This window comes from Lichenostomus cassidix, chromosome 14 (assembly GCF_008360975.1).
Source record: "Lichenostomus cassidix isolate B80296 chromosome 14, HeHo_3.0, whole genome shotgun sequence".
NCBI lineage: Eukaryota > Metazoa > Chordata > Aves > Passeriformes > Meliphagidae > Lichenostomus > Lichenostomus cassidix.
The window spans coordinates 13,358,433-13,386,070 of NC_139495.1; the positions used below are offsets into that span (position 1 = coordinate 13,358,433).

The 27,638-nt window shown below is 59.6% G+C and overlaps 4 protein-coding genes across 8 annotated transcripts in view; 2 read left to right on the forward strand and 2 right to left on the reverse strand.

Annotated features, from left to right (window-relative positions):
- AXIN1 (axin 1) overlaps positions 1-11,682 on the forward strand; it is a 69,797-nt gene extending 58,115 nt beyond the window's left edge. Inside the window, exons 6-10 of one of the 2 annotated variants that reach the window (XM_085074979.1) lie at positions 1,863-2,416; positions 4,197-4,373; positions 4,881-5,126; positions 10,263-10,433; positions 11,220-11,682. In XM_085074979.1, the coding sequence (XP_084931105.1) occupies positions 1,863-2,416; positions 4,197-4,373; positions 4,881-5,126; positions 10,263-10,433; positions 11,220-11,346 (1,275 nt within the window). In that variant the 3' untranslated portion in view covers positions 11,347-11,682. The remainder of the gene's footprint in view (positions 1-1,862; positions 2,417-4,196; positions 4,374-4,880; positions 5,127-10,262; positions 10,434-11,219) is intronic. The other variant, XM_085074980.1, reaches the window with a different exon arrangement.
- A 263-nt stretch (positions 11,683-11,945) lies between these two features.
- Positions 11,946-17,092, reverse strand: PDIA2 (protein disulfide isomerase family A member 2). 2 transcript variants are annotated; one of them, XM_085074983.1, is made up of 12 exons: positions 16,729-17,092; positions 16,134-16,340; positions 15,684-15,817; positions 15,469-15,606; positions 15,277-15,393; positions 15,056-15,181; positions 14,783-14,977; positions 14,323-14,443; positions 14,029-14,210; positions 13,863-13,949; positions 13,658-13,715; positions 11,946-12,911 (listed from the first exon to the last, which is right to left on the reverse strand). In XM_085074983.1, exons 1-12 carry the CDS (start codon positions 16,961-16,963, stop codon positions 12,901-12,903), a joined length of 1,611 nt encoding a protein of 536 aa, XP_084931109.1. In that variant the 5' UTR covers positions 16,964-17,092; the 3' UTR covers positions 11,946-12,900. The 2 variants fall into 2 exon arrangements, with proteins under 2 accessions (XP_084931109.1, XP_084931107.1); XM_085074981.1 differs by lacking the exon at positions 11,946-12,911 and having other exon boundaries at positions 13,591-13,715.
- Positions 17,093-17,223: 131 nt separating this feature from the next.
- Positions 17,224-21,339, reverse strand: ARHGDIG (Rho GDP dissociation inhibitor gamma). 2 transcript variants are annotated; one of them, XM_085074987.1, is made up of 6 exons: positions 21,078-21,339; positions 19,764-19,949; positions 18,700-18,783; positions 18,547-18,623; positions 17,848-17,911; positions 17,224-17,753 (listed from the first exon to the last, which is right to left on the reverse strand). In XM_085074987.1, exons 1-6 carry the CDS (start codon positions 21,148-21,150, stop codon positions 17,554-17,556), a joined length of 684 nt encoding a protein of 227 aa, XP_084931113.1. In that variant the 5' UTR covers positions 21,151-21,339; the 3' UTR covers positions 17,224-17,553. The 2 variants fall into 2 exon arrangements, with proteins under 2 accessions (XP_084931113.1, XP_084931112.1); XM_085074986.1 differs by lacking the exon at positions 21,078-21,339 and having other exon boundaries at positions 19,764-20,462.
- A 622-nt stretch (positions 21,340-21,961) lies between these two features.
- On the forward strand, positions 21,962-27,197 carry RGS11 (regulator of G protein signaling 11). 2 transcript variants are annotated; one of them, XM_085074984.1, is made up of 17 exons: positions 21,962-22,108; positions 22,904-23,000; positions 23,329-23,379; positions 23,465-23,571; positions 23,674-23,725; positions 23,808-23,866; positions 24,037-24,113; positions 24,227-24,308; positions 24,438-24,506; positions 25,161-25,190; positions 25,274-25,335; positions 25,560-25,673; positions 25,786-25,901; positions 26,251-26,338; positions 26,448-26,586; positions 26,651-26,733; positions 26,803-27,197. In XM_085074984.1, the coding sequence occupies exons 1-17, from the start codon at positions 22,049-22,051 to the stop codon at positions 26,927-26,929; spliced, it is 1,413 nt and encodes a 470-aa protein (XP_084931110.1). In that variant the 5' UTR covers positions 21,962-22,048; the 3' UTR covers positions 26,930-27,197. The 2 variants fall into 2 exon arrangements, with proteins under 2 accessions (XP_084931110.1, XP_084931111.1); XM_085074985.1 differs by having other exon boundaries at positions 25,167-25,190.
- The last annotated feature ends 441 nt before the right edge of the window (positions 27,198-27,638 follow it).

Sequence of the window (27,638 nt, forward strand, 5' to 3'; positions counted from 1 at the left end):
GGTCCCCCAGCACTTGCTCCTGCCTGTGGTCCTGCTTGGGGTCCACATCTGTTCAGTGACACAGATGAGCTGAGAGATCCTTTCCTCCCCTTAGCCCATCCTGATCTCAGTCTTGAAACAAAAGTTCACATTTCCTGCCAATTGGAATTCTGGGCAGCCAGAGGATTTCCCAAATCCCAGGCACCCATTTGGTTGGATCTCCCTGGGTTGTCACTCTCATGCCACCCTGCTCAGATGTGCCAGCACTGCCTGAGCCCTGGGCTGAGCAGAAAGGACATGCTTCCATTCCTCAGGGATCTGTACCAGGGTCAGATCCTGCCCTGCACATCAGCTGGTGTTTAAACCTGAGAGGTACCAGCCCCAAGAGCCTCCCAAGTGCTGAGGGTATCATTGGGTATCACAAACTGCTAATAAATGCTCTCATCAGTGGCAGGAATGTAGTCAGCACATCCCTCACCATTCCTCATCCCTGAGCTCGGTGCCCAGGGCTGGTGGCTGACAGGCTGTGGTGCATGGCTGTAGATGAAAGGTGCCTCTGAAGCTCTTCATAGTGATCTGTTAGAAAGTGCTGTGTCCCCTCCAGACACCAGCATCATGTCACACCCCCAGGCTCTCAGCGCCCACGCCTTCGGCACTTTGAAAGCCTGGCATTGTCCCTGCTTCAGGCCTGCCACCCCCAGGTGTGACACTGGGAGGAAGTCTGTTATTTGCTTTCTTGCTGTGTGGTTGGCAGCTGAAACTTTGAAGCTGGTTAGCAAGTGATGGATGATGGCATCTGACAGGCAAAGCTGATGGGAGTCATTGTTTTCCAGCAGATGCATTTATCTGGCAGGGCAGAGATACCCTGTGCAGCAACTGATTTCTTTGCTGTGCCAAAGGAGAAAAAGAGAGAAGGATTAAAGGACTCACTGGTGTCCTGCTTATGTAATTAAAACAAATAGGAATCCTGACTTCCAATAAAGAAACTTCATAAATATCTGAGTTTATGTTGGAGCATAAAGTAGTTCGTCAGCACCAAAACTGTGGCTGTCAGCATGGAGGAGTTTAATTCTTCCTGGCAAGGACTTAAGAGTCACTAACAGCATGTCCTAGACCAGTGTGAGCTGCAAGAACAAGCAGTTAGTTCCAACCTGTTTCTTTATCTGCACGAAGTGTTTCACTCCAGCCTTAGCATGCCCGGGAGAAATCAATGTTTGATTTCCAAAACCATTCATGCAGCTGTCGACCTTCACTTGCCGTCTCCTGTTACAAGCCTTCTCTTGGCTTTGGCTTGTGAAATAGTCATTTGGGTGAGAAAACCCCCCTGGTCTCACCTGACTCAGAACCGATTTGCTGCATATCCTGTAGCTCTGGGCTTTATCTGATGGGCTTTGAAGCAGTGCCTTACCAAAGGCACATAGGAAGCCGAAAGGTACACTGTGGTAAGTTGTGTTTCTGCTGCTGGCTGTTACAGAACCACCTTCAAGGGACTTGGAGTAAGGCTCTGCCTGCTCCAGTTGAGTTGTTAGGCTTGTCAGCTGTGTTTGTAAACCTGGTTGTGATGTGTGGGCTGCCTGTCAGAGCTGCTTGGGTGGTGCATGGAGAACATTGCTAATGGCTCCAAAAGCAGGTACAGAGAGCTGAGCTGCTCTGCTTGGTGGCACCCAGTCTGCACAGGCTTGCCTTGAGCATTAGGAATTTCCTGTCAGTCTGGGATAGGTCTCCAGAGGGGTGGTGCATCTCCATCATCTTAAAGGTTTTCAGGATCTGGCTGGACTAAACCAGGGCAGACCCCAGCAGTCCTGCTGCGAGCAGAAGGTAGGATTAGGGACCTCTTCCACCACTCTGGTGTCATTCTCTGATTGTCCCTGTGTTTCTTGCAGGAAGAAGAAGGTGAGGATGCAGATATCTCTTCTGGTCCCTCGGTCATGAGCCACAAGATGCCTTCCGCCCAAGCCTTCCATCACTTTGCTCCTCGTTATGCTGAGATGGGCTGTGCTGGGATGCAGATGAGAGATGCCCATGAAGAAAACCCCGAAAGCATCCTGGATGAACACGTGCAGCGTGTGATGAAAACTCCAGGCTGCCAATCTCCAGGACCTGGCCGTCACTCTCCGAAGCCACGGTCCCCAGAAAGCGGCCACTTAGGAAAGCTGTCAGGGACACTAGGAACAATTCCTCCAGGGCATGGCAAGCACGGAACAAAATCAGGAATGAAACTGGATGCAGCTAACTTATACCACCATAAACATATCTACCACCACATCCATCACCACAGCATGATGAAACCAAAAGAGCAGATCGAGGCCGAGGCCACGCAGCGAGTGCAGAACAGCTTTGCTTGGAATGTAGATTCACATAACTATGCAACAAAGTCACGAAACTACAGTGAAAACTTGGGCATGGCCCCTGTCCCCATGGACTCTTTAGGCTACAGGTGAGTCAAGGAACACCCAACGGGATTCCCAAAGCCATGGCTTCTCTGGGAAGCTCTTCCATAAACAGGCCTGTCAGGGAAACAGTGGTTGAACCTTTTCTTGTGAGAGCTTGTGCTGGGACATGGTTTGAGACTTCTTCCCCTTCAGATATGCCCCAATAACCCTTATAGACTCCTTTTTGTCTCTGTGATCTGGTGCTGAAAGACACCCTCTGAGCAGGATGTTTATTGACCTTGGTTATAAAGTAGGTTTTCTGCTCCTTAAAGCAGTGGAGATGCTTAGAAATTGCAGATGGTGATCTGCTTCTCCATGCAGCAGGAGCTGAATGTTGGGGCTGTGTCTTGAGGTCTGGGTAATAGAAGTAGATCTCTTAAGGTGCTTATGAGAGGACAAAAACCCCCTCATTTGTTGCAAGGCTGAACCCATTCACCAGAAGGGCTCCTTTCTCTTCCTGACAAAGCAATGGACACTGCAGTGCTGCTGTGGCAGCCTGTCCCAAGGGGATGTTCTCTCTCTCCCTACCCAAATCCCATCTACACACAACACTTCCTTCTAGCAGCAGCTACATCATATATTTAATGAGATTTTAAGAGGACACACTCAGAGCTGTCCTTCCTCTGGCACAAACTCCCAGTTCCTGGCAGTCCCTGGATCAGAAGCTTCCCAAGACAAGGGTTTGCATCTAAATGGCTCTGTTTGCCAGCCAGCAGTCTCTTGTGGTGGCTTCTCTGACTCCTTGTGGAACCCAGCTGGTCTGCTGTTCCACCAGCCCACCCATGATGTGTCTGTGGGTCAATGACAACCTGCAGAAAAAGGCTTTTTTTTTGTTTGCAGTGAACCTGCTGCTGCAGTTTTATTTGATACCTGGTAGTCCTCATGTTGGGAGAAGCAGAGAAGTTGTCAGCTTGCCCTGCCTTTGTAGATCTTCAGCAATGCCTCTCCAGGCTTTTTCCAAAAAAATCAGCAAAGCTATCCAAGTGACTGTGTCTCCTCTGTGGTGTTCAGGTTGTTTTTCCTGTGTATGTTAGTGAATGTGCAGAAGGAGCGACGTCCTGTAGAGTAAAGCAGGTGGGTGGTTAGGACAGTGGGGTCTCATGTAGTTACAGGCCAGCATGGGGGAATTCTGCATGGCCTCCTGAGCCTGCAGCTGCTTGCCTGGGCATGTGGCCCTGTGTGCCATGGGGTTCCTGCAGGAGCCTTTGCTGCAACCGCAGGTGTAGCCAGAGTGTTGGCTACTGCCTGGCATCCCTCTGTCTATGGTGGGATGACTGGGCTTCCCCAGGGGAGGCAGCCCATCCTGCTAGGATGTAATACTTCCACCATGACATGAAGTCTCACTTCAAATCAGGGTAAGAAGCAAACTCTGGGCATGACAAGTCAGAGTTTGGAGTATCAGTGAATCCAGGAGTGATAGGAAGGACCCAGGTTTCAAGCAGTGGAGACAGTGGATAACCTCCTGCCCTGAGCAAACAGTTGAGGCTTTAACACAACCCCTCTCATGCCAGGAGATCTTGCCACATTGCTAAAGCTCATTGACCAGAGGAGAAGCTCCCTTTCCTTGCAGGTGGTTTGGCAGAGAGGCTGCTTTGCTCAGCTCTAGGCAGTCTTGCTCTTAGCGTGAACTGTGGCACAGTTGGTTTGAGCTTTGGTCGAGCAGGGAGCTGTGAAAAATGTCTGGAGATAGATGTGTCCATGTGTGGAGATAGCTGTGTCCATCCTCTGCCCCTCTGGTGGTTTGGCATAAGCAAAGCACTAATATCCCAAGCTTTGTTCTTGCAGTGGGAAAGCAAGTCTGCTCTCAAAAAGGAATGTTAAGAAGACTGATTCAGGGAAAAGTGATGGTGCCAACTATGAGATGCCAGGATCTCCTGAAGACGTGGAGAAAAACCAGAAGATCCTTCAGTGGATCATAGAAGGAGAGAAGGAGATCAGCAGGCATAAGAAAACAAACCATGGGTAAGGGCTGGCAGAGCGAGGGATAACCATATTTGTATTGCAACCCCTGTACAAGGGAGGTGTGTCAGCAGGCTGCCTTCTTCCTGGACATCTTGGGAAGACAAGAATCCACCCCACAAGGGTTTAGACCCTTAGGAGACCAAGGATTACTTGTGGGGATGTTGTATCTGAGGGATAACTCGTGGTAGGCAAGGGAGGGCATCCCCTGGGAGAATGTCACAAAAGATGGAGCTGCCTTTTCCTGAGTTTATTTTTATGTGTTGGATTGATGGGAGCCCTCACACTGATCTGTGGAGGGTTTGTTTCAGGGTTGGGCAGCTCAGCCTGACGTCTCAAGACTTGCTCAAAATCTCTAGATTTTGGTGTTGCGCCCTTCTCCCTCAGAAGCCACGCTGTGAGGAGCTTGCTAATGGTGCCTGTGTCCAGCAATAGGTCCATCTGGGAATGACTGTGTGCCCGTGCAGAGCATCTCAGTGGTGCATGTAAAACCTTTGTGTTTGTGTGCAGCTCTTCAGGTGCTAAGAAGCAGCTGCCCCACGACATGGTCCGGCCCCTGTCCATCGAGCGACCTGTTACGGTGCACCCCTGGGTCAGCGCCCAGCTCCGCAACGTCGTCCAGCCTTCTCACCCCTTCATCCAAGATCCTACCATGCCGCCCAACCCAGCCCCCAACCCTCTCACCCAGCTGGAAGAAGCTCGCAGGAGATTGGAAGAAGAGGAAAAAAGGGCTGGAAAACTCCCCCTTAAGCAAAGGTATGATGATGTGGTCTGATTTGTGTGTGGGAGGGATGGGAGAGACTGCTCTGAAGGATGTCCATGTCCTCTGCTCTGGTGTCCAGCATGCAGAGAGGTCAGAGAAACTGCCTCATATCCTCTAATATGGTGGTGTGAATGCCAAAACCCACCTTGAGGCCCTGGGCTTGTGATCTGTGGATGGAGAGGCTGGAAATGCTCCTGGCAGGGTGGGAAGGGGCTGGGCAGGGGGAGCATGTCTGTAAGGGGCATGGCTGGGAGAGCTCTCTCCCCGGTACTTGCTGGTTCTCTGCTCATTCACGCTCACACAACAACTTCAGAGCTTGGTGCAAGAGCAGAATTCATCAGGATGCAGCAGAATTAAGTGCAGAAGACAAATCTGTCTTTGCTTTTATCTCCATCTCACACAAGCTTCCGGCAAAGGCCGCTGGTGGCCTCTGGATGCTCTGTGCTGGAGCCCTCCTGCAGCAGCTCTGACTCTGCACGGCCATATCCAAGTCCCTGCATCTTTTTGTGACTCAGCTTAATGGCTGTTGCAGAGCTCATTTTCCTGCTTGGTGTTATCTTTCAGGGAACATTATTTGCAAGGCACATGGAGCTCTCTGGTGAAAAGCATTTTGCAAGTGCTAGATAATTACTGTTAACTGCTAAAAGCACTATGTCCATTAAAAACCTTTCACAGCTCTACAGCTGTCCTCTGAAAACTTGAAACTTTGCGGTCTGACTCTCAGAAACACAAATGTAATTTAAAAAAGAAGCTCTTAATTGACAGGCTCCAGTTATTTTTGCTTGCAGTGACCACGTAGCAGACTTCTGTGTATTCATGTCAGAGCATTGATTGAAAGCCAGGTAATTAGAGGGCTCTCCCAAGCCAGGTTAAGCCAAGTTTATGTGATCTACCTTTCAGCGTGTGTAATTGGATAGGGTTTATTAGTAGAGTCATTTATAGTTGCACTAAATTCATGCACCTTCCCCAGGAATGCCTGTACACACTTTGGAAACAGCAGCCCGGGCTGTGCAGTTAATACTCTGACAATAATTTGGCCTGTATTTTAAGAGTGGCTTATGGAGGAAGCCCATGGTATGTGGTAAATGCCAGGAAGACCAGCAGCAGGATGGGCTGAGCAGTCCCAGTGCTGGGCTGCTCTGCTTGCACTGCCTCTCCATCAGGTCTGGCTCTTCTCCCAGTGGTGTTGGGATCCCCCAGCCCTGCCCCATGCCTGGAAAACCAGTGGGGAGCTGCTCATGAAAAGCAGATGTGTCAGTGTCCAGTAGCAGGCAAAAATGGATGCAATAGTCCCAAGGAGCCAAAGATTCCTGGATGTTGAAATCTCTCTGCTGGATTTTGACAGGATTGGGGGCTCCAGCTGAAGCCCATCTGAGTAGGCAGCTTTTTAGAGAACTCCTGCTCTGGTTAGCCCAGCAGCCCACCTGGAAATAGGTCCCACAGCTCAATGAGAAAAAAAGTTGAAACTGAGAAAGGAGCTCACATGAAAACAACATTTATTTCAGTCAGGACCTTTGAAGAGCTCTGGGAAATTTGAGCCAGTGTCCCAGGTTTGTCAACAGCCTTGAGGAAGCATGGAGAGGTGGAGGTGAGCCCGGAGGTGTCCTTGAGGCTCCAGTTGAGCTGGCTGTGGGTGGAGAGCACACTGTGCCAGCCCTGTGCAGCCAGACTGGCCTTGCCAGCATGGTTATCTGGCTCTCCAGCCACTCCTCTCTGGCACAGGCCTTCCCCACCAAACAGCTCACTGCCTTCCACCCCAGCTCCTCTGGAAATCAAAGAGGCACCTGCAATGGCTGCACTGAGAATTGTAAATATTCTTCCAGAAAAAGCATTTCTCTCCCTATTCCACAGCATTTGGAATGACCCTGATCTCTGACCTGGCTGCTGCTGGCAAGCAATGCAGGATTGACCATCTGGTACTGATGACCTGTAGGTCCAGCAGCACACCAGGGCCCAGCACTGATGTCCCAGTGACCACCAGGTTTTTCCATGTACAGACAGGTTTTGAGCTGTTTCCTGTAGCTCAGTGTCACAGTTCACAGCTGGATTGAAGTAATTAATACCAGCTCCTCAGAGAAAGGATTTTTTGCAAGCAGGGAGAACATCTTGGATGATCTCAGTTTGGAATTAATTGTGTTGGGCTAGGCTTGGAAGAGCAGCAGAGCTGGTGGCTGGGACACCCCCTGAGGTAGCATCTGCTGGGTTCATTTTGGGCTTTCCAAAGCTCTCCAGCCCCAGAGCTGAGTTGGAGCAAGCTGGACACCTTTGCATCACAGCAAGGTTGGATTGGTGCTGCAAGCCAGACTTGGGGTCCCTGTCACAGCACTGGTGGGATGCACAGCTGAGGAGTCAGGACTGGGATGCAGATGCAGTGAGTGGGATGAGTGCTTCTGTTTCCCTGCTGGATAATGTTTTGTGCTTGTGACAAACACAGCAATGGGAGGTGATCCCAGAAGGTGCAGGGTGTGGTACCTGGCAGTGTTTCTGGGTCACACTGACACCCGGGAGATGGGTGCAGGTGGAAGATTTAATGAGGCAGGGCTCAGAGTCGGTCTGGTGGCCTTTATGTGCAATCCGAGGTCTCAAGAGATCTGTTGGCAATGACGAAAGTGGAGACAGTTGTGTTGTTTCATTCTCCCGAGAGGAGCTCTTGGAGAATTACATTTTCAGTGATTCCATATTCATCAGCTCTGCTTTAGCCTGCTCGAGGTCTGTGGCTGCGGTTTGGGGTGTGTGTGAGTTCTGCTGACAGAATTAAAGCATCAGGAAAAGCTTCTCATGGTACACTGGTGATAAAAGGAAGACTGGGAAAAATGCAGGCCCTGTCTAGGATGAAATGGGAGAGCTGGTTACCTGGGGCATGCAGAATGCTGAGGTACTCAATGGCTTTTTTGCTTTGGTCTTCACCAGTGAGTGCTCCAACCACAGCACCCAAGTCAGAGAAGGCAAAGGCAGGGACTGGGAGAAAAAAGAACCACTCACAGGAGAAGATCAGGTTTGAAATCATCTAAAGAACCTGAAGGTGCACAAGTCCATGGGACCTGATGAAATCCATCCATAGGGAGTGAGGGCACTGGTGGATGAAGTGTCTCTGCCACTATCCATCATATTTAAGAAGTCGTGGCAGTCCAGACAAGTTCCCACTGACTGGGAAAGGGAAAGCATAAGGCCCCATTTTCAAAAAGGAGGGCCTAGGGAACTAAAAGCCAGTCAGTCTCCTCTCTGTGCCTAGCAAGATCAATTTTGGGCATCATTTCAGGCATCGTTTTCAGGGCACATCTCACTGGAGCCAGGCTGAGCATGTTCTGGAGTGGCCCTTCGGGTGTGAAGTGCACAGCAGGAGGAAGGACACTCCTAGCCACTGGCACAGTCCCTCTTTTCCTTCTGCCACGGCAGAGCTCAGGGATGTCCTGTCCTCTCCAGCTCCCCAGGCAAAGGAGAACAGCAGCCCTGAGGAACCAGCTCTGCTCCTGTGCCAGGCTCATTGCTGTGTCCCCAGGTCCCCAGGCACACAGCAGCCCTCTCTTAGTCATGACTTGTCTCTAGCAGGATTAAGAGAAGCTCAGGGACTTTGAGGTTTTCCAAACCCCTTCAATTAACTTCTGGCTCACAGAGTTCACAGAATTTGCCTGAATTTATGACCCATTTTTCCTTTAAATGCCTCATATTTTTTTTTCCAAGGATGACTCAATTCCTTAATGTTTTTCTAGCTAAAGGGCATCCTGTACTTTGATACAGGGATGGGAGAGGCTCTGCTGGCACCAGGAGCAGACCCTTGCCTCTCAGAATGCTGCATCTTCTCCAAAGGTCTCCCAGGCAGAGCAGGCACCTGGAAGATTGTTCAGTTAAACTTTAGACCTCTCATGCCTGTAGGAAGAGGTGGAAAGGCTGTGTCTGGTGTTGGTTTGCAGTGCCAATGTTTGTGTGGGCACGGCATGAAAAGGTGCTCTGCCCGCCAGCCACTGTTTAAAGGTTAAGGTCAGAGTCATTTCCAAAACTGCGATTACCTCATGTGCTTGGCAGATTCTGGGGTTTTTACAGCAACTTTCCAGCCATGTAGATACAAAATCACCTTTTTTTAACCAGCGTGCTTTTAAAATAATTTTTTTCAAAGCTGCCAAATGTGTTTTATGTGACTTTGAAAGGGAAGGCTGCCTCTGGCTCAGACCACGCATGCCAAGGTACCAATTTGTGTAGGCTGCTCCAATGTTTGTGCAGCGTTTTCAGCACCCCAGATGAAAGGCTCTGCAGAAGGGCAAAGTACCCTGAGTTGTATTATTGTTGCTTTTGTCTGTCTCTGCAAATGGGGTGAGGGCTGGGCTGACAGTTTCGGTCTAGTGATGGCACCACATAGCTGAACCCCGGTGTGTGGGCTGGAACCAAAGACCACACCAACATTCTGAGAGCTGGGAAAACACAGGAGGTGTCAGGTCACTGAGGTTTTGGGGATGGCAGCTGCCTTGTCACCCTGCATGGACAGAGCAGGGAGCAGAGCCTCCAGGACATGCCATGCTGGGAGCTCCATCCCCTCAGACCTCCACGTACGCTGGGAGAGGTGCCCAGGGGAGCTGTGGGGTGCAGGAGCATCCTGCCTGTAGATGTGGGCCAGTGGAAAGCCATGCTGGGCTCTTCTGGCCATGGTGGCAATAATCCCAAGCAGACTGAGCAGTGTCTGCATGATCATGCCCTGCAGGATGATGCTCCAGCCCTGTGTTCTGGTGTGTACCAGGAGTGTGGGGAGATGGTGATGGTAGAGAATATGGTGACCTGGGTCTGCTGCCTTGGTCGGGGGGGCTCTGCCAGTGACTCCCCAAGCTGTGCTGTGAGGAGGGCTGTGCCCTTTCAAAGCCTGGGGACAGCACAGGGACTGAGTTAGAACCTGCACCCTCCTTGTGGCTGTGTCCTGGCCTCATCCAGCCTTTCCAAGTGGTCCTTGACCAGCCTCAGTGTGTGGCTGCGTGCCAGGAGAGCTGGCAGTGAGAGCAGGGGATGCTTGGGGACCACACTGCATTTCCTGTGCCTTTGCTGACGCGCTGCTCTCAGCCAGGAGCCCCAAACCCAGCCGGGTGACCCAGCACGATGCTGCTGAGCCCCATGGGCTGGCACTGAGCACTTGTGTCTCTGCACAGCAGGTTGAAGCCCCAGAAGAGGCCAGGCAGTGGAGCATCCCAGCCCTGCGAGAACATCGTGGTGGCTTATTACTTCTGCGGGGAGCCCATCCCCTACCGCACCCTCGTCAAGGGCCGCGTGGTGACGCTGGGACAGTTCAAGGAGCTGCTGACCAAGAAAGGGAACTACAGGTAAGGGCTGCTCCATGCCTGTGGGAAGGTGCCAGCAGCTGTCAGTGACCCCTGCCACTGCCAGGACACAGCGGCATTGTCCCTACAGAGGGGAAGGTTGGGGGAGGTAGGTCAGGAAGATTCCCTCAGGGGTGGGGATGTGGCAGCAAAGCCAGGGTGCCTTGGCTGGTGAAGAGGCAGGTTAGCAGGGGTGAGGGACTTCGGGTTTTGTAGCAGAAATGTCCTGCATCATGGTTTGCACCTCCAACAGAAGCTGCTGAGCTGCCCTCATGGGCTATGGGCTGGTGTGGAGCAGCATCAGGCAGTGTTCAGTGATGCTGTGGGGACCCTCTGAAATCAGAGCTGTCTTGGCTGCTCTCAAAGTTCCCTTTAGTGAGGACAGGGAGGCTGGGTCCTGCCAGAGCCCCAAAGCAGCCACATGTGGAGCATGTAGCTCTCCAAGTTCCTGCTTTCAAGTAGGAACTGCCATGGGAAAGCCTGCCTAGAAAGCTCCACCAACACAGGTGCTTCAGCTACTGCTTTTGGGAGAGCTGTGAATGGGCTTGGATTCAGGGCTGGAGCTCCTGACCACACTAACATGGATCCTGACCACTTTTTTTGTTCACTGTTGAGGGCAGGGGCAGAAGTGTGGTCTCAGTTCCCTCCATGTCTGGAGGAACAGCTTGCTGTGCACCACAAGCTCAGAGCCACAGGAAGGGCTGTACCCAGGTTTGGGGGACATGGTGCCCTATGACCATTCACCTGCTTTTTTTCATTCTACCCTCCTCCACATTTCTGTTTGTTCAGGTATTACTTTAAGAAAGTGAGTGACGAGTTCGACTGTGGTGTGGTCTTCGAGGAGGTGCGGGAGGATGACACCATCCTGCCCATCTTCGAGGAGAAGATCATCGGGAAGGTGGAGAAGATTGATTAGGCTCCAGGGCAGCGAGGACAGGACTGTGAAGGACTCTGGGACCGGAGGAGAAGGCCTGGGGCAGACGCTGGTGATGCTGCTGCCACGGGCACCAGGCGAGCCCACGGCAGAGGGCAGCAGCTCTGCTCTCCAGCACGGATCTGGGCAAGCTCCAGGATGCCGGTGGATGCCCTTTCACCCCACAAACCTGCCAGTGGGAGCCTGGGCTCCCTCTCCATACCGAATATAAGTGTAATGTAGCATTGTACAGTGCATTAGAAAGTGTAATATGACCTTGTTTACTAAAGCTGCATATTTTTGATATATTGTAATAAAAGGAAAATATTTCCAATGTCACAGTGCTCTTATGTAAATGTAAAACATACAGGTACTGCAGAACTCGCCCAAAGTGTACAGCCATCCATCGGACTCCGGCTGCTCCATGCTTTCCCGGCACCCTGCCCTGTTTTCCCAGCATGGATGGCTCTGGAGCACCATGGGGCACAGCCACCCTCACCTCCCGTGTGGAAAGGGCAGTCCCACTCCAAAGGGGCTGTGAAGATTATTGAGTCATTGGGAAGCAGTCGTCTGTGGCCTTCTTGGCAGGCTCAGCTGCTGGACATGGTAGGATGGGTCTTTTTTTCTCCCCCTGAGCTTCCTTGCGACCGAGTAAATTCCCAAGGGATAGAAGGGTCAGTGCCTGTCAGGACTGGGGGCTTCCCGCAGAGCAAGGACCAGCTCAGAGCCAGGGTGGCAGGCTGGGTGCTGGCATCTCACAGCCTACACACTCCTGTGTGTCCCCTGTGTCCCCCTGGAGAAGGGATTGCTTCCCTGGAGGGTGCTGCAGTTCTGCAGAGGGCTGGCACCTGTGTGCCTGGTGCAGACATGCCCAGACCGCTGGCCAAGCTCTGGCTTTGGGCGGAGAACTCTTTAGGAGAGCCATAATGGGGAGGGAACTGATGAGACATTAAAGCTGAAGACAAAATATATCTTTTTATGAGTCCTGGATATTCTGTCAGCTTGTGTGTCTCAGGGGAGGCAGCAGGAGGACACTGCACCAGGGAGGTCATTGATGCCAGTTTGTGGCTCGTGCAGGGCTAGCAGGCAGCCCTGGGAAGCCTCTTGGGCTTACTCGGCCACAAGGAAGCCGAGGCTGTGCTGGTGCTCCCACCACCCTGCCCTTGCCCAGCCCAGGCCATGCTGCTCCAGCACAGCCATGGCTCTGTGCCAGCTCCTTTGGAGACCAACCCTTGCCCACCCACAGAAACTGGAGTGACCCCAAAGCCCGGGGGACCCACGTTGGTGCTGGCCCTGCCCCAGCAGTGGTGGAGCTGCCGGGACCCTGTGGCACTGTGCTGGGATCAACTCCGCCTGTTGTACATGTCACCGAGTGCCTTTAAAACATGGTTCTGGGACTTGCCTAATACACTACACAAAGTCCAGCAAAATCTGCAAATGTTTTCAGCCCGGGAGCAGCGTTATGAGGGGTTTTACTCCCTGTTTTTTGAAGTTCTGATGGTGGTGTGCCTGGTGAGGTTGTTGGTGTGCCCGGGATTTCCGTCTCCCCCGTTTTTCTCAGGGGGTCCCTGTAAATATGTATAGTGGCCATGCAGCCCCGGCAACGTTTCCTCTGCATTCTCATGTGCTGACTTGTACAATGATCTTTTCAAAGGTACTTGGATAAAATGAAATAAAACCCCACGTCCCACCGCCTGCTGCTTTTTTCCTTCCCCGCGGAGCAGACCCAGGCCTTCAGCAGCCTCTGGGATGGACAGAGGGTGGGGCAGATCCAGCAAAGGGTCTGGGCACATGGCAGGGCTGGAGCTGCTCCAGGTTCCCTGGAGGGTGGCTGAGCAGGTCCTGGCCTGCTCAACCAACATGTTGCCCCTGAAGGAGTGGCTCAGTGGAGAGGGGGCAGTGCTGGAGTTGCCAGAGGCTACAAGCCAGGCTTAAGTAGAACCCCTGTAGAACCCCATGTTGCCTGCCTTGGATGTGACAGCAGCTTTTGGGGATCCCCTGGGTCTGGTGTGTCATGAAGGACAGACCCTGGCTGGTCCCCCATCACCTGAACCCCACCAGTCCAGCACAAGGGCCAGCATGGAGAGCACTGGGCTCTTTGGCCGCCCTGTGCCATTGCAGAATTGCCAGGATGAGTGCTGTGGCAGAGCTGCTGCAAGAGGACTGCCCACCATCAGCCCGGCTGTGTCCCCAAGACACGTGGGTGCTCCCAGCACATGGAGCCGCAGACACAGACCAGAGCCCACATTGTTTCCAGGTGGTTTATAGCACATGCCTCAGTGGGACAGGGCTCACAGCTCATCCCGGGATTCACCTGTCCCTGATGAACTCGGATCCTCCTTGCCCGTGCCATTCCCAGGAGTCTTTGTCACCTGGAGAAGGCAGCAGTGAGACATGGCTGGAAACACTCCCTTCGTGACCCTGACCCTGTCGCCATCCCCATCCTGCAGGATCCATCCCCTCACCCAGCAGGATCTGCGGGCTGCCTGGGGAGGGGTTGGGTCCCTGACCTCACTCACCGGAGGAGGCTCCTCAGGCAGTGTTCCCCCATTGTCCAGGAACTTGGAGAAGGTCTCCAAATCTCGGGAGCTCTTATACTCCACCATCTGTAGCCATGGGAGGGGAGGGTGCTGAGGGTGCCACCATCCCCAGAGTACTGGTGACCCCACGAGTGCCCATGCCTACCTTCCTGCCTGGCCCTGCAGGGAAGTAGTGCAGGGTGGGGTAGCCGCGGATGGTGATGTTCTCCAGCTCGTTGGCTGTGGAGTCCATCTCGGCGATGACGATGTCCTCACGGTCCTTGTAACGCTCGGCCAGCTCCTCCCAGGCAGCTGCCATGGCCTGGCAGTGGGGGCACCACGGAGCGTCTGCGGGGCGGATGCAGTGCCCAGGGGTCTGTGACAGGGCTGGGGGCTGCCGTGGAGGGGCTGACCCCCTTGGCAGGGCTCAGGGAGGGCCACGATTGGCCCTGGTACTTACAGAACTTGACAAAGACGTTCTTGGTCTCGTCAAACGCCACTTGCTCAAAGGTCTTCCCCACCAGGACTTTAACAGGCCGCGTGTCCCAGTCCTCGGGGGGCTCTGCACTCAGCAGGTGAGGCTGTGGGGACAGAACAGCCACAGCCTGGCTGAGCAGTGCCAGGGGCCCGTGGGGCACAGCGCAGGCTGGCAGGCTGGGTCAGGGGTACCCCAGCAGGCAGCCAGGCATGTTCCTGTGCTGCTTTTTGGATCACATCTTCCCCTCTGCTGCCATCCCAGCTCTGTGTGTCTCCATGGCAGCAGCCTCCTGCCCCCTTTCCCAAATTCTCAAGCCTGGCAGCAGAGGTATCAGCAAACAGGTGTGCAAACACTGCACAACTGTCATTGGGCTTCAGAGCCACAGCCCTCAGCACATGGCAGAATCCATCGGTGCTGGCTGGCACCATGCTGCATCCCTCACCTTCACCTTGCCTTCCAGCACCTCCTGGATGAAGGTGCGAATGGCTGAGTCCGAGAAGTTGTCCTGCTCCATCTGGTACTTGCGGTTGTTCTCCATCTTGACGAGGCGCAGAGTGGGGGCATCTTCAGGAGTCAGGCCAAAGAAGGGCAGGACATCAGCACCATGCCCTGTCACATCCACCACCACGAAGAGCACCTGGGCAGGGAACGGGGAACACTGAGGCTGAGGAGTCCCAAAGCCACCCTCCATGTCCCCACCACGGGGCCACCTCACCTCACCCCGAAAACCACCAGCGGCTGCCCTGAAGCTGTCCTGCAGTGACAGCTGCTCTGACGATGACTTGTTGAGGAAGAGCAGCATGTGGTGGGGGATCTTGGCACCGAAGATCTGGTTGGATGTCTGGGGAGGAGGAAGAGAAGGAGGATGAGGGCAAGGAGCACAGGACATGTGACAGGGGGACAGGTCACAGTGACGGGGCTGGGGACAGGCTGTACCTCTTTGGTGAACTCCATCACCAGCTGCAGGCTGTGGATGCGGAGCAGCCGGGTGAGCTCAGCTGTGTCCAGCCCCCGCTCTGGGTCCACAGGGAAGTTTGTCTGTCTCTCATCAAACTGCCAAGTTGGGGGACAGTGAGGACTGGGATGGGGGGACAGGATGGCCCCACCACTCCCCTGCCACCCACTCACCTTCTTGAACAGGCAGACAGTGTCAGCTGACAGCCCATATGCCTGGAAGAGCTCAGCTGCCTCTGCCACGCCGAACGTTATGTCCACCATCTCGGCAGCCACCTCGAAGAACGCCTGGGCTGCCTTACCCTTCAGGTCCTGCACAGCCACCCATCAGTGCCACAGCCACAGCCATGGCCATGGTCACAGTCCAGCCCCCACCCACCCCAGCCCACCTTGAAGAAGCCAACGACCACCAAGTCCTGGGAGCTGACGAAGGCGGCGACGGTGTCTGTGTCCTGCAGCAGCATGGCGCTGGGGCCAGCCCGGCGCTGCATCCAGCGCACGATGCCCTGGCTGTCCATTCGGCCTGGCACACGCAGTGAGTCCCCCAACATCACCTGACACCCCTCACCAGGCTGCCACCCCTCCTTGTGCCACCAACCTTGACCAACCATCACCACCACCACGGCACTGCCCATTATCACCACCCCATACACCATCACCACGCTGTCACCTGTCCACTGTCACCACCAGGACATTGCCCCCCCTCACCATCACCACCCTGTGACTCCCACCAGTATATTGCCACTCCTCCCACCATCAGCCCCTGCCAGCCACCCCAGCCCCATGGCAGCGTCCCCCTCGATGGGTGCCACAGACACCGCGTGGTGCCTCAGCCCTACCGGTGTATGCCACGGGGTGGGTGCGGTTGCCATCACGGAACAGCTTGAGCGTGGGGTAGGAGGTGATGCCAAACTCGTTGGCCAGGGCTGTCTGTGCTGTGGCATCCACCTTGCCCAGCCTGGCCGGGCTGGACTCGTTCCTCAGCTCAGTGGCTGCCTGGGCATAGGCGGGGGCCAGCTGCTCACAGTGCCTACACCATGGTGCGTCTGTGGGCAGGGGACAGCATTGATAATGGGGACAGTTTGGGGTGTCCCTGGTCCTCAGGCTGGGCTTGTAATAGGTGTGTGAGCCCACTGGGCCTCAGCTTGTGTCCTGTCACACACCCACACCCTGTGTCCCTGTCCTGTGTCCCAAGCCCCTGGTACACACCCCAACCCCATGCCTCTGTCTGTGTCCCTGCTCCATGTGTCTGTCCCCATCCCTTTCACATGGCCTGTGCTCCTGCCCCTCTGACCCACAGCCTTGCCCCTGCCCAAACCACCTACCCTATTGTGCACCTGTGCCCATGTGTCTGTTCTGCCCACACTCGGCCATGGCTGGTCCCCCCTGCCAGCACTCCCTGCCCACACCCCTGCCCACGATGGGGACACTCACAGAACTCCACCAGCAGCAGCTGGTTCTCACTCAGGGCACGAGCAAAGTTGTGCTCATGGAGAACCAGGACATTATCCTCCTCCTTGATCTCATCTGAGAGCACTTCATCCTCTTTCTTCTCCTTTTCCTCCTCTTCTACCACCTCTTCATCCTTATCCTCGCCCCCCAGCGCCGGGCCCAGCCAGGCCAGCGACAGCACCAGCAGCCAAACCAGCCGGGACCCGCAGCCGCGCATGGTGCCGGCGCTGAAGACGTTGTTCGGGGAGGAGGAAGCAGATAAGGGCCCTGGGGGCGGGTGGTGCCTGTCCCCTGGGGCTCGTGGCCCTCCGCTACTGGCTGCCCAGCCCCGCCGATAAGGTAGCGGGAGCAGGTGGCTGTTTTCCAGCCGCTCGTCGCCGCAAGAAGACCTGGCCCCGGCAGCGGGATGGGGACAGGGCCGGGGGGGACAGGGAGCAGGGGGACGGGCATAGGCGATGGGGAGCACAGACACACCAGTAAGAGACCAGTCTGTAGGGTTTAATGGCGATGGAAGAGCACAGCCTGCGACCGGGCGGGTAGCGGCACGGCACCACCACGGCAGGGTCACAGCCCCGGCCCCGGCGATGGGGACGCCGCGAGGACCAGGCGGGCGTCGATATTTAAAAAAAAAGAGCAATTAAAAATAACTTTGGTTGCGAAGACCACGACCACGGGCTCTCACTCGCTAAGGGACCCCCCTCAACCCTTCGCGCGACTGGGGCAAGCGCGGCGGTGCCGGCGGTGTCCCCCGGGGTGGCGACACCGCGTCCCCGAGCTGGCGGGGGGAGCCGGGGTGCGGGTGGGGGGTCAGTCCTCCCAGGCCTTCTTTATGCAGAGGCCCCACTCCCAGGAGAGGTGCTCCGTCTTGTCATCGTCGGTGACGAGGGAGCGGACGCGGTAGGAGCCCCGCGCCAGCCATCCCCGCGGCGCCTCCTCGGCCGGCGTCACCACCTCGTACTCCTCGGCCCGCGGCGCGTAGCTGCCCACCATGAAAACGTCGCGATCCACTGGGCGAGGAGGGGAGAGGAGGGACGGGTGAGTGGGGCCAGGGTGGTGCGAGGGCCCCTCAGCCCCGGCCAACCAGCCCCCAGCCCCACTCACCGGGCCGGCCCCGGCGGTAGGTGAGGTGCAGGCAGCGCAGCCCGCAGACGATCTCCCTGTTCACCTGCGGGCAGAAGGCAAGGGGGACATGGGGACTGTCTCATGCCCGGCCTTGGGCACCCGTCCTGACATCCACCTCTTCCAGGATCAAGCCCCTTGTCGGGAGTCAGCATCATCAAAGGCGGAAGGGACTCAGAGATGGCAAAGATCCCCCCCTCAGGAGGGGCAGGGACTTCCAGGAAACCCTGGGATAGGCAGCATTGCTGGGATCTCTGGGAAAAGCAAGGACTCTGGGGTGGCAGGAACTGTCAAGAGGGGCAGGCACCCTGGGGTGGCAGTCATGGGGACAGCAAGGACCCCCAGGGTAGCAGCAACCCAGGACTCCGGGGAACTCAGGGTGGGCAGGGACCCCCAGAGGGGCACAGACCCCAAGGGCAAAGGGTGGGAAGCAGATGTCCCAAGGCAGAGGCTCTGGGGCATGCAGGGATCCATGGTTGGCAGGGGGGGCTCTGTGGGGCAAGGACATGTGGGAAAAGGGACTCATGGGGATCAGGGACCCCTTGGGGCAGGAAATCCAGGATGCGAGGGCAGGGACTCAGGGTAACAAAGACACCTTGGGGCGGGGACCCCGTGGTGTGAGGAGGGCAGCAGAGCCATGCCCAGCCAGTGGGCACAGGGCACCACACACTGTGGTCTCACCTTGAAGGACACCTTCACCCTGTAGTCCACCCCTTCCTTCAGCACGAAGGCCTGGCCCCGCAGCTCCTCCAGGTCTCCTGCACAGGCAGATGGTCCATCAGACTGGCGCACCTTCCCCCTCCTCCTTGTCCCCCAGGAGTCCCCACAGCTCACCTGTCAGGTCCATGGTGATGGGCCCTGGTGCCTGCTCGCACATCAGTGTCAGCCTTGTCACCTGCACGTTGGGCACACTGGCATCTAGGGACAAGCAGCAGGGCCCAGACCTTACCCACCATGCCCAGTCCACCATCACCTCCATCCCAGCGAGCCAAGGGAATGCCCACAGCACTGTAATGGCAGGAAGGGCCACGGTGTCCGTGGTGGGTGTGTTAAAGCCAGCGAGTGCCAGGCAGCCAGGCAGGGCACAGGAGAACAGGGGCATCTCAGGTCACCCCATCACTTGCATCAGTGCTTTTTGGGGTAAGATCACGTTTAGAGGACCCAGACACGGGTATTTCCCAGGGTGTACCATTCCCTGGCTCGGGAGTGGGACAAGGAGAAGTGGAGGAGGAGGAGGAGGAGGATGCAGCATGTGCAGCCAAGGCATCCCTTGAAGTGAGCACTGGTTTAATTCCGCCCACCAGACCAGCCTGCACCCCCAGCTTTCTCACATACCACGGCGCACCCCTCATGCATCCCGCTGCTTTGTGATTCCCCGCAGTTTGCACTCTCCCCAGTGCACTCCTGGACGGACACTGGGGTGCTGGGCCCTTGGAGCACCCCAGGGACCCCCAGTGCAGACCAGCACCAGCCTGGGGGGCTGCAGTGGGGGCCATGGGGAGCGGAGGGCACCGTCTGCGCTCCGGCAGCCGTGCTATCCCGGTGTCCCTCCCCCCCGCCCCCGCCGCTCGCTCCTCTCCGTCATCCCCATGAATTTCCCGGTTCCCTGTAGCCGTTCCTATGGAAACTGCGGCGGTGATCCCGTAACCAAGGCAACTGGGGTCCCCGGGCACCGGTACTCTGTCGGCAGGGGATGCCGGGGTCTGTGCGCAGGTGGGGGGCACGGGCAGCACCCACGGGCGATTCCAGCCGGGATGTGCCCTCCCTGCCGGGGATGCCCCACGGGATTCTCCCTGCTCGAGCACGCCCGGGCTACCTGCTCCCGCTGAGGCTGCATCCCCCAGCTGGGCTGCCGGCGTGCCGCGGCTCCCCAGCGCGACAGCAGCCCCCAGCCTTACCCACGGCAGCAGGGATGGCACCCAGCAGTGCCTGCTTATACTTCCGCAGGCTCTCATCCCCTGGGTCCAGCTCCTGGATCTCCTGCAGGCTCTTCTTCGCCGGCGTCTTGTACGCCAGGGCCACGTCGGCATCCTCCTCCTCCTCCTCCAGCGATAGCGTCACCCCCTCCTTGTCAGCCATGATGTCTGCGGGGGACAGGCAGTGGCAGCCCCGGGGACACCCCCGGGGGACACCCACCCCCGATACGAAGGCACTGGTGGGCAGGGGGCGGCTGGGCTGTGACATGACACGGATGGATGTGGGAAATCCCTGTGGGGAGGCCAAGTTGCTCCCCTGCTCGGAGCCGTGGGGACGCTGCCAGCCTCGGTGTCCCCGGGGCCTGGCGGCACAGCTGAGACCAGAGGTGTTGCCGCGGGCTGCATTTCCGCACGGTCATGGAGCAAGGCGAGCTGGTGCCTACATGGTGTTCTCGGTCTGGGGGGGATTGCAGACCCCTCCAGCCCACAGGCACCCTTCGTGTCACCCGGAGAAGTCCTCGTCACTGCCCTGCGGCCCCCTCCAACCTCGGTGGGCAGCCACCAGCCCCATCTCCCACCCCAAACCCAAATCACCAGCAGCTGCAGGGCAAAAAGGCATCTCTGGAACAAACAGAGGCTCCGGTGCGGCCAGGCTGCCGGGGAGTACAAGGGTGGGTGATGTCCCTACAGCCTCCGACCCTGCCTGCCCACTGCATCACCCCCCCACCCCCGTGACTGCAAGCACTGAGCTCCCCAAAGCCCCTCGACCCCCATCCCTGGGGACATGCTGGGGACACAGCACAGAGCAGAGGCCACTGCCTGCACTCATCCACGGGGTCACAGGGGCAAAACTGTGGGGCCGCAGGGCCAAAATGTGGGTCCTCAGGGCACATGGGGTGATGTCCCCATCATCAGCGGTGGTGATGGGGACACAGCAGTGGCCCTGCTGCATCTCTGGGCCCCCTACCAAGGCCCTGCCCCTCGGCTGTCACGGTAGCATGCGGGCACTCCCAGCCCAGGGATGCATCCCACCCGGGGACTCGCTGGCTGCGCACGGGTGGCAGGGCAGAGGGGCACGCTCCGGGTGCCACAGGCTGCGAGGTGGCAGAGGGACGGCGGGGGTCTCCCCCGCGGGATGCTCCGGTCCCCCCGGGCCCGGGGTGATGCTCACTCGTGGATGCACCGGTTGCCCTGGGGATGCTCACCTGTTGGGGACTGGGAGTGATGCTCGCCCCCCCTCCCCGGGCCAATGCACCCCGCCGCCCCCGGCGCTGCCCCCCGGCCGCCGCCGCTCACCTCGGTAGCACAGCGCCAGCCAGAGCAGCTCCAGCAGCTGCCCGCCGGCCTCGCACACGTCCAGGCCGAGCATGGCCGGGCCGTGCCGGGCCCGCCGCCCCCGGGGCCGGGCGGGGCGGCCGCTGGCGGGGCCCGAGGCGCGGCTCTGCCGGTGCCGGCGATTCCTCCCGCCCGCTGCCGCCGCGCTCGGCGGTGCCGGCTGCTCCCCCGCGCTCCCCGCTGCGCTCCCCGGAGCTGCCCGGCGCGGCCCGGCGGGGCGGCGGCGGCGGCTCCCGCAGACGCGGCGGCTCCGCTGCCCGCCCCCGCCCGCCCCCGCCCCTCGGCGGCTCCAGCCCCGCCGCTCGTGGGCGGCGAGACTGCAGTGAGCTCATCGCCGGGCGCGCCCGCCCCGCGCTGCCCGCACCTCGCGAGCATCCTCTCTGTACCCTCAGCGCACCGCCTGCATCCCGCGAGCATCCTCTCTGTACCCTCAGCGCACCGCCTGCATCCCGCCAGCATCCTCCCTGTACCCTCGGTGCGCTGCCCCTCCATGCCCGCAGCGCCCGCATCCTGGCGAGCACGCTGTTCACAGTGCCCGCACCATGACCGCGCTGCCCGCAGCTCCGCACGCTGCCGGCACATTGTCCACCCTGTCCGCATCCCGCGAGCATCCTTCCTGTACCCTCAGTGCACTGCCCGCACCCTGCCCCAGCCGCCATCCAGCAGCCACAGCCGTGTGTTTCCCCCTCGCTGGCACTGGGTCAGCCAGGGCACCTCCTGCCCCCCGGAGGCGCAGGGCGTGCGGGGGGTCCGGGCTTCCCGGGCCGTGCCGGGGGTCCCGCGGGCAGGGGGCAAATTGACCCCGGGGGTCGGGGCCGGGGTTTGGGGCAGCCGGTGCAGGCGGTGCAGCCGCGGGGGGGGCAGCGGGGCGGGACCGGGCGTGGCCGGGGCGGGTTCGGGCGGAACGGCGCTGCTCGGGGCGCGCACCCGCGATGACCATCGGCGGCCCCCGCGGCCGGCACCCCGGCCTCCAGATGCCCTGTCTGCGCAAGGTGAGCGACCCCGGCACTGGCACCGGCACCGGCACCCGCCCCAGGGGGAGCGGGCACCGCGCCGGGGCCGGGCACTGGCATGGCGGGAACCGGGAACCGGCACCGTGGGGAACGGGCACCGCGGGCAACGGGTGTTGGGATTGTGGGGATCGGGCACCGGCACCGCGTGGACAGGGGACCGGGCTCTGGGACCGTGTGGACCAGGGACTGGGCGCTGGGACCGTGGGGACCAGACACTGACACTGCCCTGGGTTACGCGGGCATTGGGGGCCCCCGGCGTCTCGGGCATGCGATCGCCGGGGACCGGCGACCAGCACCACCCCGTGTACGCGGGACAGAGGGCACCACCCCGGCCCCGGCGCCGCCACGGGGCACCGGGAACCGCCCGACGCGGGAATACCTCCGGACAGCGCCCCGGAGCTGTGTGCTCTGCTCCCCCACGCCGGGCTGGGGTGCTGTCACAGCCCCGGCAGAGCTCAGTCCCTAAAACCGGGGTGCCCCGGGCCTGGGATGCCTGGAGGACGAGTGTCTGCACTTCCAGCATCACAGGCTGCTGGGTGCCTCGGTCAGGCTGTGGTGTGCCAGGCTGCCCCTAGGCTGAGGACAGGGTGGTCTGGGGCACTGTGGGGTTCCACGCTGTCCCCAGGCTGTGCACGGGGTGCCCCTGTCGCGCTGTGCGGAGGCAGGCTATGTCCAGATCACAGGGTGCCCGGGGTCACAGTGCGGGGAGCCAGGCTGTGCCCAGGCCCGGTGCCGCCGTCGCGGGGCTGAGCACAGCGGTTCTTTGTCCGGCAGATGGAGCGGATGATCGTCAGCATGCAGGACCCCGACATGGGCATCAAGATGAGGAACCAGCGCTTGCTCATCACCGTCATCCCCCACGCCATGACAGGTGGGTCCCCGCGCTGGGGTGCCCCGCGAGGCGCGTGGGCTGGGGAAGGAGTGTGGCAGCTTCCCGGGTGTCCCCAGCACTGCAGCAGCTCCCACCGCCAGCCCCCCGCGCCGCTCGCCTCTCCGCACCCCGGGCTCTCAGCGCCGCAGCTGGGATCAATTATGCATCGGCTGCTCGGGGCGGGCGCTCCGCACGTCCTTGGCAGGTCCCCATCACCCTGCGTGACCCCTGGCACTGCCACGCTGTGCCAGCTGCCCCAGCCGGGAAACCCCCCATATCCAGTCTGGGGCACCCCACTGCACCCCACTAACACACCCTCTGTCCCCAGGGAACGACATCGTCGAGTGGCTCATCCAGAAGTACGGCATCTCCGAGGAGGGTGAGTGCCCTGGCACGGTCAGCCAGCGCCGCGGGGGCTCCTGGGGCTGCCGAGCCTCCATGCAGCCCCCAATCCCACTCCGCAGAGTCGCTGCACCTCGGCAACCTCATCGTGAAGCACGGCTACATCTACCCCCTCAAAGACCCCCGCAGCCTGGTGCTGCGGGCGGATGAGTCGCCCTACCGCTTCCAGGTACAGCCGCAGCGGGGCACAGCACAGCCCCAGCGCCGGGGATCCCCCGGCCGTGCATCGTGGCACCCCACGGCATGAGCCTCAGCCTCTTCCTCCCCACAGACCCCCTATTTCTGGACCAGCACCAAGTGGCCGGCCACGGAGCTGGACTACGGTAGGTGTCCCCGTGCCGCTGACACCAACACGGGCTGCCACCCCTTCCCAGCCCCCCTAAGGTGCCGCCGCTTCTCTTGCAGCCATCTACCTGGCCAAGAAGAACATCCGCAAGCAGGGAGATCTGATCGAGCATGAGAAGGTGAGCGGTGTCCTCCTCACACCTGCGATCAGCTGGGGGAGTCTCGGCTCACCCGGGAGCGGCTGCTCACCCACGGAGGGGCACCGGCTCTTCCTGTGCTGAAGTGGCCACAGGACCCGGAGCCAGGCAAGGGGACAAGTGCCACACCGTACCTACTTGTCGCTCCCCAGGACAACTACAACCTCCTGCACAAGCGGATCAACCACACGTGGGACTTCGTGGTGATGCAGGCGCGGGAGCAGCTCCGGTGAGTGCGGGACGGCCGGCACCGCTGCGCCCCGGGGAGCGGCCGGGCTGGAGCACCCCTGGGTGCCGGGCAGGCAGGGTGCCAGCGCCTCCCCGCTGCCTCTGCACGGGCAGGGCGGCCAAGCAGCGGCGGAAGGGCGACCGCATCGTCATCGACTGCCAGGAACAGGCGTACTGGCTCGTCAACCGGCCCCCGGTGAGCGCGGGGCGGGGGCGGCCGGGCTGGAGGGTGCAGCCTTGGCACCATGCACGGCCCCGGCCTGGGCAGCGGCGCTGGGGGGCGCAGGGGGTGCCCCCAGCCGACAGCATGATGCTCTCGTTGCAGCCGGGAGCTCCCAACGTGATGGAGCAGGGTCCCGAGCGCAGGAACTGCCACACCACCCGTGTCCAGCTGGTGAGTGGGGGTGTCCAGGCACCCCTGGGGCTGCCGGCGGGCACAGGGCACAGCCAGTGCCGGTGCCAGGGTGTAGAGCTGCCCCGGTGGGTGCCCATCCATCTCACCCCAGGCTGTGCCCGCATTTGGGGTGAGGGGTGAGCCTCAGCTCTGCTAACATCCCTGTGTCCCCTTACCCTGAGCATGGTGGCTCCGTGTGTTTGTCCTTGCACCCAGCACCCCCCTGTGCCAGCACCTCTAATCCCTGCAGGGCAGCTGTGTTGCGGGGAGCCCTGGCACCCTGGGGTGCCAGCAGCGGCCACCAGGCCCTTCCTTGTGTTGTGACCCCACTAACGCTGCCCCAGCACCCCCAGGCTGTCCTCACTAACCACCCACTTTCTCTTCTCTGCGCCGTGTGCTGTGTCCTCTGCCCACGTAAGTGTCACTAACCTGGGGCTGGCGTCACTCTGGGGTGTGGAGGGAGGGAAGCCAGGGTTCTTCCCATAGGCTGTGCTGGCTGAGCTGGGAGGGCTGAGGGAATGAAGCTGGAGGCCAAAGGGATGGGTTACAGAGTCCTGGGCGGGGGACTGGGTGCCTGGATTGTCCAGGGTGGTGGTAGCACAACAATGTCCCAGCCCCGCCATGCCCTCACCCAGGCCTGTGTGTCTCTTGCAGACCAAGAACATGGATTACTACAAGCGAGAGGTGAGTGGGGCGAGGGGTGGGGGCAGCTCCTGGGGGGCACGAGCTGCCAGGCACCCCAACCTCTCCCCTGCGCCTGGCCCCAGATCGAGTACTGCAGGAAGGCCATGGCCAGGACCAGGGTGAAGTCCTCCATCTGCCTCGAGGGGTGAGTGGCAGCAGCTGCCCTGGCCATGGGCCAGGTCCCTTTTGGGGTTACAGGGGCACCCACCTCCCAGCAGCTGGGCACCGCAGCACCACAATCCTCAGCAGGGCTCTGAGGAGGAGCTGAGGCTCTGTGGAGGTCAGGCACATCCCCACCCTGTCCCTGTCATGTCCCCACGATGGCTGGGGTCGGTGGCCCTGGTCACCTCCAGCCACTGCTCCCGGCAGATACATCAAGTTCAACGAGCAGTATGTGCCCCACGACCCCATCATGTCCGGCTGCCTGCCCAGCAACCCCTGGATCACAGATGACACCACGTACTGGGTCATGAATGCTCCCACGTAAGTGCCCCAGCCCTGGGCTCCCCTGAGTACCCTGACCCATGGGACAGAGTGCAGGTCACACAGGCTGCCATGGGCTGCCTGCCCTGATGCCACTGTCACCCTGATGCAGGGTGACAACCCCCACGAAGCTGCGAGTGGAGCGCTGGGGCTTCAACTTCAGCGAGCTCATCAACGACCCCCTGGGTCGGGCACAGCTCCTCGAGTTCCTCAAGAAAGAGTTCAGTGGTGAGTGACCCCAGCCCCACACCCCCAAAGCACTGCTATGTCCTGGCACCCAGACCCACCACTCTGCCCCAGCACGTTCAAGCCCACCATGTCCCAGTAGTGCCTAATCCAAACACCACCAAACCAGCCTATTTCCGTGTTCTGGCATTCCCCAGCCCACCACATCCCAGCACCTCCCGACTAATCTGCCCCAACTCCCCGGGTCCCACTGCCCCATGCTACCCCAGCTGGCTCTGTCCCACCCGAGGACTGCAGAGCCACCTGCCCAGCCACAATGGCCTTTGGGGGTTGCCCATGGGGGATGCCCAGTGCCGTGTCCCCATTCCCAGCACCTTGTCCCCCTCCCCAGCTGAGAACCTGAGCTTCTGGGAGGCGTGTGAGGAGCTGCGCTACGGGGAGCAGTCCCGCATCGCCGAGATCGTGGACTCCATCTACCAGTGAGTGCCAGTGGGATGAGGGTTTGGGGGGCAGGTTAGGGGGGGTCAGGCCATCACGGTGCTATGTCCCAGGGCGGGGTCGGGCTCACCGCCGTCTGTGACTCCCCAGGCAGTTCCTGGCTCCCGGGGCCACTCGCTGGGTGAACATCGACAGCAAGACGATGGAGCGGACGCTGGAGGGCATCAAGACGCCCCATCGCTACGTGATGGACGATGCCCAGATGCACATCTACATGCTGATGAAGAAGGTGGGTGACGGCGGGGCTGGGCAGGGCAGGGCTGGGCAGGATCCTGACGCCTCTGTTCGTCCAGGATTCCTACCCGCGATTCCTCAAGTCGGACCTCTACAAGAACCTCCTGTCCGAGGCCATCATTCCCCCGGAGACCAAGAAGCGGTGAGGGCAGGGGCCATCCCCTGGGGCGGTGGGTGGTCCCCGCCGGTTCTGACCCGGTTGTGCCCGCAGGGTCTTCCCCTTCATGCGGAAACAGCGGCATTCCAGCCCCAGCCCGGCCCTGCTCCTGCCGGCGGGCGATGCCCAGGAGAAGAGCAGCAGCCCTTCCCCTGCCCCCGTGCCCGAGGAGGAGAGCTGAGGGCCGCAGCCCCCCCGCCAACACGGGAACCCCCAGACCCAGCACACCCAGCCCCGCCGCAGGACCCTGCCGGCAGTAGCACTGAAGGAGAGAAGCCATGCGCCCCCCAAACCAGCCCCCGGAGCCAGGCTGACCCCGCCGCAGCCCCCGCTCACATCCCCACACCCTCCTCTCCCTCGGGGAAGCCGCACCCAGCCGGCCTGGTGCGGGGTCACCCCCTCCTGCCGCCCCCACCCCGGGCACGACACAATAAAGCTCCATACGGAAACACTGTGGCTCCCGAGGTTTTGAGGAGGGGGACTAGGGAGGCAATGGCAGAGTGGAAGGTGCACGAAGTGCTGGGCAACTTCTCCAGGCTGGAAGCAACACCCTCCCATGCCATCAGCAGCCAGCAAGGGTGCAGAGCCCCGGGAGGGCATTAGCCCCCCTAGATGTGTGTGGCCACGGCACAGCGATTCCCCACGGCTCTGTTTGCTCCAAGCGGCAGCAGCAGCCTGGCGTGGCTGAGCTCAAGGCACTCAGCTGTTACTGGTGTGCCCACCTACACCCTGGGAGGGACAGCAAGGCCTCTGGAACGGGGCTGGAGAGCCACGGCCCTGTGGGCTGGCAGGGGCACCAGGAGCAGGGCTGGAGCTGAGCCACTCTCCCTGTCCATGGACTGCTAATCTGAGCAGAGGCTGAGGATCGCACGGCAGGATTATTCCCTGCC